The following is a 12,678-nucleotide window of genomic DNA, read 5'->3' on the forward strand; positions in this document are numbered from 1 at the left end:
CCCTCTCTGTCTCTCTAGTTGTCTGTCTCTTTCTCTCTCTCTCCCTCTCTCTCTCTCCCACCCCTCTCTGTCTCTCTAGTTGTCTGTCTCTTTCTCTCTCTCTCCCTCTCTCTCTCTCCCACCCCTCTCTGTCTCTCTAGTTGTCTATCTGTCTCTTTCTCTCTCTCTCTCTCCCTCTCTCCCACCCCTCTCTGTCTCTCTAGTTGTCTGTCTCTTTCTCTCTCTCTCCCTCTCTCTCTCTCCCACCCCTCTCTGTCTCTCTAGTTGTCTATCTGTCTCTTTCTCTCTCTCTCTCTCTCCCTCTCTCCCACCCCTCTCTGTCTCTCTTTTATTTCACTGTTTCCCCTTCGAGGGTTGGATGAAAAACAGCATTGTCTTGCTTTATTATCCAACAAAAAACCAAAACTATCCACAATTTGTTCTCTCTCTCATCCCATATGTGTGTGTTTGTGTGTGTGTGTGTTGTTGAGAGAGAGGTGACAATCCTATGTACACAGTAACCCATCCATTTCTGTCTGCTGTACACCACTATCTCTGGCAGCGCTGTGTCACAGGAAACATGACAACAAGTTATTTCTGATCCACTCTGACCTAAAGGAATTTCTTCCCTCCACTCTGATCATGGTGTACATTTTCTCTCATCATCAGATGTATTTGAGATTGCTTTTAGCACAGTGCTACCTTCAAAAATGGAGAGAACTTTTCTCTAAGAATGAAATAAAAGGAATGGGGGTTTGAAAGAGTGAAAAGTGTGTGTGTGTGGTTGGGTGGGTGTGCGTGCACACGTGAGTGGAGTGCATATTGTATATTTGGGTGTCTGTTAAGTGCATGTGCGTTTGTACATGTGTACATTTGTGTGTGTGAGTTTCCAAGTGTGTATTCATATGCATTAATGTGTGCATGGGCATATATGTTTGTGTGCATGGGCATATGTGTGTGTAAGTATTTGTGCTTTTGTGTGTGTTTTGTTTCTTTGTATGTAAATATAAGTTATAATGTTCATCATGATCTGAAGATATTATCATATACATATATGTGACATGTTTTGCTTGCAGCCATTGACTCTGAATTCACTGGGCTGACAGTGAGAGACAATGACAAACCAAGGTGAGTTATTTGTGTCAACACTTACGGTGTTCCTGTTTTTCATGCACACTTTATTCTGTTGTACTGCATAAACTATCCTCCAAGTAACTGTTGGAGGAGGGAAAAACATGTGCAGAGACCCAGACTTTGACACACAAGTGACAGACCTGGAGGAATCTGGTGCTCTGTGTGGTGTCCCGTTTACTCTTCACACAACTGAGGGAGAAGAAGAAGGAGACTGAGCTGTATTTTATTTTATTGTATTTTGTATACAAATTTTAGTTTGTATTGCATTGCATTATTGTATTATTATTATTGTTATCATCATCATCATTATTATCTTTTTGTTGTTGTTGTGCCAACAGATTTCTCTGTTGCTTTCCCCAGGCAGAGTGAGTCACCACAGAGCATTTCCACCCCTTTTTTTCTTATTCCTTTTTCTGTCTGCAAAGTATGTATTTGTTTTATGATTATAGTTTTACCACAGAGCATTTCCACCCCTTTTTTTCTTATTCCTTTTTCTGTCTGCAAAGTATGTATTTGTTTTATGATTATAGTTTTACCACAGAGCATTTCCACCCCTTTTTTCTTATTCCTTTTTCTGTCTGCAAAGTATGTATTTGTTTTATGATTATAGTTTTACCACAGAGCATTTCCACCCCTTTTTTCTTATTCCTTTGTCTGTCTGCAAAGTATGTATTTGTTTTATGATTATAGTTTTACCACAGAGCATTTCCACCCCTTTTTTCTTATTCCTTTTTCTGCCTGCAAAGTATGTATTTGTTTTATGATTATAGATGACTTTTCTGCAGAATTTTGATACAGAGAATGATCCTTTCTGTGGGGAAAATAAATCCACCATAACAAAGATAGACAAGTATATTATGATACGTATTTGCAGATGGAACAGAGAAAAATGAATGGGTGGTGCCAGGTTTTGACAGCATGTTCTCCCTGGGGCAGGGTAGGCCAGATCCCCCACAGAGAGAACTGTCAATGTTCATGACTGAAGTGTTGAATGATTAGCAATGCAGTGATTTATTTTCTGTCTTTATTTTTCAGTTTGTTTGACACCAGTGAGGAGCGGTACAGAAAAATTAAGAACAGTGTGTCGAGACTGTCACTTTGTCAGATAGGTGAGGTTTGAAATTTTGTTTTAATTTCAAGGTGCTGGTTACCTTGATGAATGATTTTTGTTTTTGTTTGTTGGTGCATCTAGTATTGTTGTACTTTGTGTTGTATGGTTTTGCGTTGTTTTGCATGATTTATGTAATTGTTTATGTGTGTGTGTGTGTGTGTGTTTGTGTGTGTGTGTGTGTGCATGTTTATATGCACATGATACTATGGTGTGTGCAAGGCAACGCAAGGCAACAGTTTATTTTGTGTGCCCCCTGGGGGGTATTGACACATTACATATGTTCATCCTTTACACATATCCTATAACAGTGTTACATACGTTCATCCTTTACACATATCCTATAACAGTGTTACATACGTTCATCCTTTACACATATCCTATAACAGTATTACATAATTATGTTCATCCTTTACACATATCCTATAACAGTATAAGTATAAAAAGAGTGATGTCAAAAACATGAAGTAGCCTCATTCATTCAGTCACTTAATATACACATTCACAAGTACTATTTCACTCAAAATACAAACAAACAAATAAACAAAACAACAACAACAACAAAGTCAATGAAAAACACAAACAAACAAAAGAAACATGGGTGTGGTGTGATGTTTGTGTATGTTTTGTGTATATGTGCATATGTGTGTATGTGTATGTTTATATGCATATTATACCAGAATGTGTGCATGTGTGTGGTATGATGTATGTGTATATGTGTACATATGTATATATGTGTGTGTTTTGTGTTTATATAAATGTGTGTGTGTGTGTGTGTGTGTGTGTGTGTGTGTGTGTGTGTTATTTTCTGGCAACTGTTATGGAGTGCAAACCTCAAGAAGATAAGCTGTTGACTATTTTTACTTTTCCAGGCATTTCTGCTTTTGTCAGGGACAAAGACCAGCAGTCGTATGTATTCTTTTGCTTCATGATTTTTAAAAATTCTTTATTGCTGCTGTATGAAGCACCTGATGTCAACCGTACAGAAGAGCATAGTTTTACTGTATTCTTTATTCAACTGGTTGTATTACATTTTGTCACAAAATACGTCTCTGTGAAATTCAGGCTGCTTTTCCCCACCAGTGTGTTGCCACAATGTAGCCCCCCCCCCCACCTCTCCCCCCACACACCCTCCCCCCTCACCCCCCCACACACCCCTTTTTTTCTTTCTTTCACTTTTTTTCTTCTGTCTGCAAGTATGTTTGTTTTATCGTCAAAGTGGTTTTTCCCACAGGATTTCACCAGGGCCAACCCTTTTGTTTCCGCCATTGGTTCTTTAACATGCACTAAGTGCATGCTACATAGACAGGAGTGGTGGTGAGGAGGAAGGATAGTGTATAAAATGAAATGCTGTAATGATGAACATCAACTGTAAATTCCTCTTTCGCTTCGTCAAGTCTCCACTCTCAGCTCTTTCAAGTCTGGCCTTAAAACCCACCTCTTCCCAAAATAGCCTCCCTTACCTGCCCTTCCTTGTCTTTAGTTTCTACAGTTTTAGAGTTATGCATGCGTGTGAATGACTGGTGTGAAAGCGCTTTGATTTGTCTCTGCACAAGATTCAGCGCTATATAAATACCATTATTATTATTATTAAATTCTCACGATATTCTGTGTTCTTCTTCAAAGCAGATATGGTGTTGCTCATATGGATTAGTCTGCACACTTCGGCGCCTCCTTGAAAACTGAAACAATATTGTGTGTTGCAGGTATCAGGCTCACACGTACAACTTTCCACTGTGTCCCATGGCGTTCGGCCCCATCAGTCCAGGCTTCTACTGGCAGGTGTGAACAATTCCAAAAACACTTCTTCTCTCTCTCTCTCGGCTCTAAGGAGGAAGGTGGCAGAATGGTTAAGACATCCAGCTGCCAGTACAGAGTGTGTGAGGGTCTGGGTTCAAATCCCACTCTCGCCCTTTCTCCCAAGTTTGACTGGAAAATCAAACCCAGCGTCTAGTCTTTGAGATGAGATGATAAAATGAGGTTCCGTTTGCAGCACACACTTGGCACACTGAAAAAGAACCCATAGCAACAAAAGTGTTGTCCTCTGGCAAAATTTTATAAAAAGAAATCCACTCTGCTAGGTACACAAATATATAAGCATGCACTCCAGGCCTGACAAGCACGTTGGGTTAGGCTGCTGTCAGGCATCTGCCTAGCAAATGTGGTGTAGCATATATGGATTTGTCCGAATGCAGTAACGCTTCCTTGAGAAACTGAAACTGAAACTCTCTGTGTCTTACCTTAGTTTGAATTAGTGTGTGACTTATATTCTTCTGATATTAAACTTGATTTTATTAACTCGACATTTTCAGTGGGTGTGTGACTTATATTCTTCTTATGTTATGTTTATTTTATAAACCCAGCAAAAACCAGGGCATAGTTTAATAAAGTGAGAATCAATGCTCTTGGTAGTGTTACTACAGGTTCATTTTACAGGTTTATTATTATGATAGCTCTTGTAGCACTTGGTGAAGACAAACTGTCAGCTGCTGCAGCAGAAAAGCGAGCTTGCAGAACAGGGACGGCAGCCAACAGACCAGCATCAGCTTACACATGTGACCGCTGCGACAGAGACTGTCTCTCTCGCATCAGTCTCTACAGTCACAGGTGACACTGCTTGGTCCAAGCAGACAGTCCAGTTAGACATTAGCTCGAATATACTCTATCCATGGTCAGCCATGACCAAAGGAGGCCTACTGTAGCGCTTGACAATTTTCAATACCTTGCATTGCGTGTCCAAGTGTGATTATCGTCCCTCTCAACATTCATGTTGGTATTTATAGGACAATAGTCATGTATTTTTGATATTGTGATTCTAAATTTTATTTTATGTAATTGCCTCTTATTGTATATCTTCAATGGCTGTGGTAGCATTATTACAGAGCAGTAGAACATCTGAAAGTAAATAGGTTCCTGGTATCAAAAATTAATTGAAAAACAATAATCTAACAGATTTAGACATGAAGATATACCTTTTTTTCTGAGATTGTATGCTTGGATGACAAAAATCGATGATGATGACAATGCCTCCATCGATGTATTGTTGTGTATTATTTTGAGAACAGTTCTGACTTTGCATGCTTGTGGTAAGAAGAAAGGTACAAATGTCCCATCAGAATTTGGTGATCAAAGTCCTGGCAGTATCCATAGGGTGTTATGCTCAGGAACGTTAGCAGTGAGCTCATTTTTGTGTCTGTCTGTTCACCAGACCTCCAGCCTACAATTCATGAGTCACTTCAACTTCGACTTCAACACGGTGAGTCATTGTGTTCTTCCCTCCCTTCCTACCTTCCATGGAATGACCACAGTTGTTTCTTTATCATTCTGTTTGTGTTTCCTTCTCTCTGCTTGTTTCATAATCTTGGTGGTTGGTTTGTTATGTTCACAGTGATGCTGTGTCTGATCTGTTCACAGTGATGCTGTGTCTGTGTTCACAGTGATGCTGTGTCTGATCTGTTCACAGTGATGCTGTGTCTGTGTTCACAGTGATGCTGTGTCTGTTATGTTCACAGTGATGCTGTGTCTGTTATGTTCACAGTGATGCTGTGTCTGATCTGTTCACAGTGATGCTGTGTCTGATCTGTTCACAGTGATGCTGTGTCTGATCTGTTCACTTTCATGCTGTGTCTGATCTGTTCACAGTCATGCTGTGTCTGATCTGTTCACAGTGATGCTGTGTCTGATCTTCTTATGTGTTTTCTCTTGTTTGTTTTGCTCTTTTGAGGGTCAGTTGTCTGAAATGAGACAATCAATTGTCTGAAATGAATCAGTTGTCTGAAATGAGACAATCAGTTATCTGAAATGAGACAATCAACCGGAGGCTTGAACCGCTCATATATTTATGAAAAGAGACAGACAATGCTGGGGAAGGTGTAAGTGTTTTGTTTATGTACATAATGGATGTGGTTATTATAGTTTGGTGTTTGTATTATGTGACAGCTTTGTTGGTATATTACTCATGTCATCAATTCTTCCTTACTGTCTGGTTGTTTCCCTGAAAGCTTCAAATCTGCTGTTGTTTGTCCACTCATCAAGAAACCATCTTTGGATCATAATTGTTTGAAAAATTATCGACCTGTCTCTAATCTGTCATTTTTATCAAAACTGCTAGAAAAGATCATATTGTCTCAGCTCTTAGCTCATCTGGAGCAGAATGGTTTACTTAATTCCCACCAGTCAGCTTATAGACGTGGTCATAGTTGCGAAACAGCCCTTCTTAGAATAGTGAATGATTTGCTTTCGGGATTTGATGAGGATAAGATATCTGTTCTCGCTCTCTTAGATTTGTCAGCAGCTTTTGACACTATCGACCACTCTATCCTCTTGAACAGACTTAAAACTTCCTTTGGTATTCGTGACACTGCACTAGCATGGATCACGTCTTACCTGTCAGATCGTACACAGAAAGTGTGTGTAAATGGTACATACTCTAGAGTATCTGCCTTGAAATATGGTGTCCCACAAGGGTCCGTCCTAGGTCCTGTTCTTTTCGTGCTGTATGCGGCTCCTGCGTCGGATGTCATCAGTCATCATGCAATGTCGCATGAGAGCTTTGCTGATGACACACAACTTTATCAGTCGGCTTCCATAGCTGAATTTGATGCACTGGTGACTCAAACACAGGAGTGCATTGCTGGCCTAAAGGACTGGATGACTCTCAACAAGCTGCAATTAAATGATGATAAGACTGAATTTATGATAACCTGTCCAAAGAAGTTTCGTCAACATCCTTCCTTTCCTGACTCTGTTCTGATCAGTAGCACACCTGTTTCACTTTCTCCCTCTGTTCGCAGTCTTGGTGTAATCCTGGACCAGTCTCTTTCCTTCCAACAGCACATTTCGAATATCTGTAAAGTTGCCTATTTGGAACTGCGTAGAATCAGCTCTATCCACCACTATCTCTCAACCGATGCAACCAAGACACTTGTATGCTCTCTGGTTCTCTCAAGATTGGATTACTGCAACTCTCTTTTGGCCGGCCTTCCCAAATACCTGTTAGACAGACTCCAAAGAATTCAGAATAACGCTGCCAGACTCATTTGCAGAGCTTCTAAATTTGACCATGTTTCTCCTCTCCTTCAGTCTCTCCACTGGTTGCCTGTTTCTGATTGAATAGACTATAAGCTATCCACTCTGACCTTTTCTGCAGTCAACGGATCTGGCCCCAAATATTTTTCTGAACTCATCCATATCTATACCCCGTCTCGCCAGCTCCGTTCTTCCTCTGATACTCGACTTCTCAGGATACCTCACGTCAGAAGTAAGACCTATGGACACAGATCGTTTTCTTTTCAATCGCCAAAGACGTGGAACAAGCTCCCTGATAACCTCCGTCATTCTGATTCCCTCGCATCTTTTAAATCTCGTCTCAAAACTCACCTTTTCCCTCAGCAATAAGTTCAATTGTGGCAGGTCCACAACTACATGCATGTATATGAATGTGTATTGTGTGTGCGTGTGTCTATGTAAGTTTGTGCCTGCCTGTGTGTGCGTATGTGTTAGGGTAGCTGTTAGATACACATGTATGTTAAAATGTATGTATGCAGTGTGCGTGTGTGTGTGTGCGTGCGTGCGTGTGTGTGTGTGTGTGTGTGGTCACATTTTGGTGTGTGCATGTAACATAGATATAATGTTTTATGTTATCAAAAGCGTTTTTGTAAAGCACCTAGAGCAGATTTCTGGATAGTGTGCTATATAAGTATCCATTATTATTATTATTATTATATACATGTGTGTGTGTGTGTGTGTGTGTGTGTACACATGCATTCGAGCTCTTTGTGTTTTGCCACCAGGCTAAGTAGTTTATATGGATTGTTACAAGGAGAGAGAGAAACATTCTTCTGTCCTTGTGAGTTGTGGCATTGGAAGAAGGTGGCAGAATGGCGAAGATGCTTGTTTGCCCATGAGGGTCTGTGCTGGAATCCCACTTCCTCCCTTCCTCTCCCTTCCTCTCCCTTCCTCTCAAGTTGGACTGCAAAATAAACATAGCATCTAGTCTTTCAGATGAGACGATAAACATAGCATCTAGTCCTTCAGATGAGACGATAAACATAGCATCTAGTCTTTCAGATGAGACGATAAACATAGCATCTAGTCTTTCAGATGAGACGATAAACATAGCATCTAGTCCTTCAGATGAGACGATAAACATAGCATCTAGTCCTTCAGATGAGACGATAAACATAGCATCTAGTCCTTCAGATGAGACGATAAACATAGCATCTAGTCCTTCAGATGAGACAATAAACATAGCATCTAGTCCTTCAGATGAGACGATAAACATAGCATCTAGTCTTTCAGATGAGACGATAAACATAGCATCTAGTCTTTCAGATGAGACGATAAACATAGCATCTAGTCCTTCAGATGAGACGATAAACATAGCATCTAGTCTTTCAGATGAGACGATAAACTGAGGACCTGTGTGCAGCATGCACTTGGCACACTGAAAAAGAACACATGGCAACAAAAGTGTTGTCCTCTGGCAAAATTATGAAAAAAACAAACAAAAAACCCCCCACTCTGATAGGTACACAAGGAAATAAGCATGCACTCAAGGCCTGACAAGTGCGTTGGGTTATCTGCTGTCAGGCATCTGCCTGGCTGATATGGTGTAGCGTATATGGATCTGTCCAAACGCAGTGACGCCTCCTTGAGAAACTAACCTGAAACTGAAACTGGCAGTATACACCATGATGATATGATTGATATGAATTCTGTTTGTGTGGTTGCAGTGTGTGTATGAGGGGGTGTCCTTCATGAACGACCAACAGGAGAGACAGCTGTGTCGCAGCATGGACTCTGGGAACCTGTTTTCAGGACAGGACAGGTACCGTCTTTTGTTGACTACAGTGGGACCTGTTTTCAGGACAGAACAGGTAGATTGATGGGAACCTGTTTTCAGGACAGGACAGGTACCGTCTTTTGTTGACTACAGTGGGACCTGTTTTCAGGACAGAACAGGTAGATTGATGGGGACCTGTTTTCAGGACAGGACAGGTACTGTCTTTTGTTGACTACAGTGGGACCTGTTTTCAGGACAGGACAGGTAGATTGATGGGGACCTGTTTTCAGGACAGGACAGGTACTGTCTTTTGTTGACTACAGTGGGACCTGTTTTCAGGACAAGACAGGTAGATTGATGGGGACCTGTTTTCAGGACAGGACAGGTAGATTGATAGGGACCTGTTTTCAGGACAGGACAGGACAGGTACCATCTTTTATTGACTACAAAGGGACCTGTTTTCAGGACAGAACAGGTAGATTGATGAGGGACCTATTTACAGGACAGGACAGGTACCATCTTTTATTTACTACGAGGGGACCTGTTTTCAGAACAGGTAGATTTATGGGGATTTGTTTTTGGACAGGTTGATGGGGGACCTGTTTTCAGGAGGGGACAGGTATTTCTTGCTTTTGTTGACCAGAATGGGACCAATTTTCAGGACAGGACAGGTAGATTGATGGGGACTTGACTTCAGGACAGGACAGGTAGATTGATGGGGACTTGACTTCAGGACAGGACAGGTAGATCGATGGGGACTTGACTTCAGGACAGGACAGGTAGATCAATGGGTACCTGTTTTCAGGAGTGGACAGGTATTTCTTGCTTTTAACCATAAACAGTATAACGTACATGAACAGCATTAAGTAATGTTCAAACATGCGTCATCGGAGAGACATACTTAACCGATTGAGGGCATTGGTGATGTTTAACTATCTTTTATACTGTGGTGGATTTATAGCTGGTGAAAAGTTCATTCTTAGAGCTGTCGTTTTGAGTGTTGAATTTCCAGTTATCATTATTATGATTATTATAACTATCATTATTACTGTTTTTATAAGTATTGTTTTATTTTGTTTTTTCATTGTCATTTATTATCACTTTATTTCTTGTTAAAAAAGTCTGTGTGAAATTATCTTCTATACTTTATGCTGTGTTTTCTGTTGCAGGTCAGGTGGGGTTTTTTTGTTTTTTTTCCTCTCTCGTTCTTTTTTCGGAGGGTGGGGTGGGAGGGAAAATGTAATGAATTTTTGATAAGGATTTTTTTCTCATCCAGAAATAGTGATTTCATGTTTTGTTACTTTCCGTTTCGTACAGAACGTTTGACGAGAGTTTCCTTCAGACCCTGTGTTCCAAGGTGGCGGAGTGGTACGTCACCAGCAAGGAGGGGCAGATGTTCACTCTGCATAAAACTAGTCGTGAGTTATTTGACCACCGTACCTTTCTCAGTTTATGGTGGAGGAGGTGTTGTTTTTATACCTTGAGTTTTTGGTGAATGGGTTTGGATTTTTTTTTTATGCTCTTCAGTTGTTGTTTGAACTTAAAAGATTTAATGATGATTTTTCAAGCTTCAGACCTATATTTTTCATTTTTCTGATATCCATTCCTTTCTTATTTTTTTTAATGATACTTTTGAGAATTCTTAATGTATTTGTTGTCGTTGTTACTTTAAGGATCTAGGCCTACAGGTGTTATATCACTACCTTAAAAAGTTTATGATGAATATGTTTTATTTTTACTTTGGTTTTTTTTACAGGCTTATTTTATATTGATATTTTTCAGAGTTTTTAATGTATCTTTGTGTGTGTGTTTGTGTTTTTTTTTTAAAATTTGTTTTGAACAGGTTTCAGGCTTACATTTTTTTTTTAGATATTGATATCTTTTAGATTTCATGATGAAATGCATAGGAAATTATATAACTGTTTTTAAAAACAGGATTGAGTATACCGTTTTCTATATTGATACCTGTCAAAGTTTATATGATTTGTTTTTGTTGTTTTTTTGTTTGCTTTTTGTTGTGTTTTTTTTGCAGGCTTGAGGCTTGCATAGTTGGTGACTGGCCAGGGTTCCTGAAAAGCAGTGCATTTAAAAAAAAAATTTTTTTACAGAGTTTGCCAAGTTGTGGAATGAATATGTGATCCACACAGAGATACGCAGACGATTCAGCGATGTGTGGACCACCAGTGACTCCTTCAAAAATGTGAGCACAGTGACGAGCACAGTGATGGGCACAATAGCCGAGTGGTTAAAGCGTTGGACTGTCAATTTGAGGATCCCGGGTTCCAATCTCAGTAATGGCACCTGGTGGGTAAAGGGTGGAGATTTTTCCGATCTCCCAGGTCAACATATGAACAGACCTGCTTGTGCCTGAACCCCCTTTGTGTGTATACGCAAGCAGAAGATCAAATACGCATGTTAAAGATCCTGTAATCCATGTCAGTGTTTGGTGGGTTATGGAAACAAGAACATGTCCAGCATGCACATCCCAGAAAACGGAGTATGGCTGCCTACATGGTGGGGTAAAAACAGTCATACATATAAAAGCCCACTTGTGTACATACGAGTGAATGTGGGAGTTACAGTCCTCAATCTAAGAAGAAGTGAGCACAGTAAACATGGAATGTCTGTCTGCCTACGTCAGATGTAGAATATAGTTCTGTTCAGAGTGAGACTGTGCCAGGAAGGATTTATTCATGTGTTCTGGTTCAGATGATGCAGGGATTTTTCAGCTTGATGTAAGTGGAAAAAAAGATTATATGACTGCAAAACAAAAAACAAAAAATTTGTTCAGAGTGACAGAATTAATGAAAAAAGAAGAGTGCAATTTATATATGTTTTTCATACAAAGTTGACCTGTTGCTTTAATAAAGTAGATAGCAGTGGACTACTAAGTGCAAGAAGGTTGGTTCGATTCCTTTCAGAGGTAGGATTTTTCAGCCCATGACCAGTTCCCACCCAGAGTTAAGTGTTCTGTGTGCTCAAATGGGAAGACTGAGACCACACAGATGAGTATATCAGTGCTTTGTGCTCAAATGGGAAGACTTGAGACCACACCACACAGATGAGTATATCCATGCTTTGTGCTCAAATGGGAAGACTTGAGACCACACCACACAGATGAGTATATCCATGCTTTGTGCTCAAATGGGAAGACTGAGACCACACGCTTCAGTAATCTGTGCTATAGGCTAAAATGGAAATACTGGTACCACACAGTTCAGTATATCTGTGCTATAAGCTAAAATGGGAAGACTGTTACTACACAGTTCAGTATATCTGTGCTATAGGCTAAAATGGGAAGACTGGTACTACACAGTTCAGTATATCTGTGCTATAGGCTAAAATGGGAAGACTGTTACTACACAGTTCAGTAATCTGTGCTATAGGCTAAAATGGGAAGACTGGTACTACACAGTTCAGTATATCTGTGCTATAGGCTAAAATGGGAAGACTGTTACTACACAGTTCAGTATATCTGTGCTATAGGCTAAAATGGGAAGACTGGTACTACACAGTTCAGTATATCTGTGCTATAGGCTAAAATGGGAAGACTGGTACCATACAGCTTAGTGTCATCCACATCACGGATGCATTACAGAGAGCCTTGCTAAAATTTCCCGACCAGCACCTCAGGTGTTTGTATTTCTTGGGCCTGGCTGACTCTGAGATATAG

At 40.2% G+C, this 12,678-nt stretch overlaps 1 protein-coding gene across 1 annotated transcript in view; it reads left to right on the forward strand.

The window, feature by feature from the left end:
* LOC143302340 (pre-piRNA 3'-exonuclease trimmer-like) overlaps positions 1 to 12,678 on the forward strand; it is a 52,195-nt gene that overhangs the window by 264 nt on the left and 39,253 nt on the right. Inside the window, exons 2-9 of the mRNA XM_076616970.1 lie at positions 1,056 to 1,107; positions 2,149 to 2,222; positions 3,094 to 3,130; positions 3,928 to 4,003; positions 5,430 to 5,477; positions 8,956 to 9,050; positions 10,323 to 10,423; positions 11,114 to 11,205. Of these exons, the coding sequence (XP_076473085.1) occupies positions 1,056 to 1,107; positions 2,149 to 2,222; positions 3,094 to 3,130; positions 3,928 to 4,003; positions 5,430 to 5,477; positions 8,956 to 9,050; positions 10,323 to 10,423; positions 11,114 to 11,205 (575 nt within the window). The remainder of the gene's footprint in view (positions 1 to 1,055; positions 1,108 to 2,148; positions 2,223 to 3,093; positions 3,131 to 3,927; positions 4,004 to 5,429; positions 5,478 to 8,955; positions 9,051 to 10,322; positions 10,424 to 11,113; positions 11,206 to 12,678) is intronic.

Source organism: Babylonia areolata, chromosome 29, assembly GCF_041734735.1.
Source record: "Babylonia areolata isolate BAREFJ2019XMU chromosome 29, ASM4173473v1, whole genome shotgun sequence".
NCBI lineage: Eukaryota > Metazoa > Mollusca > Gastropoda > Neogastropoda > Buccinidae > Babylonia > Babylonia areolata.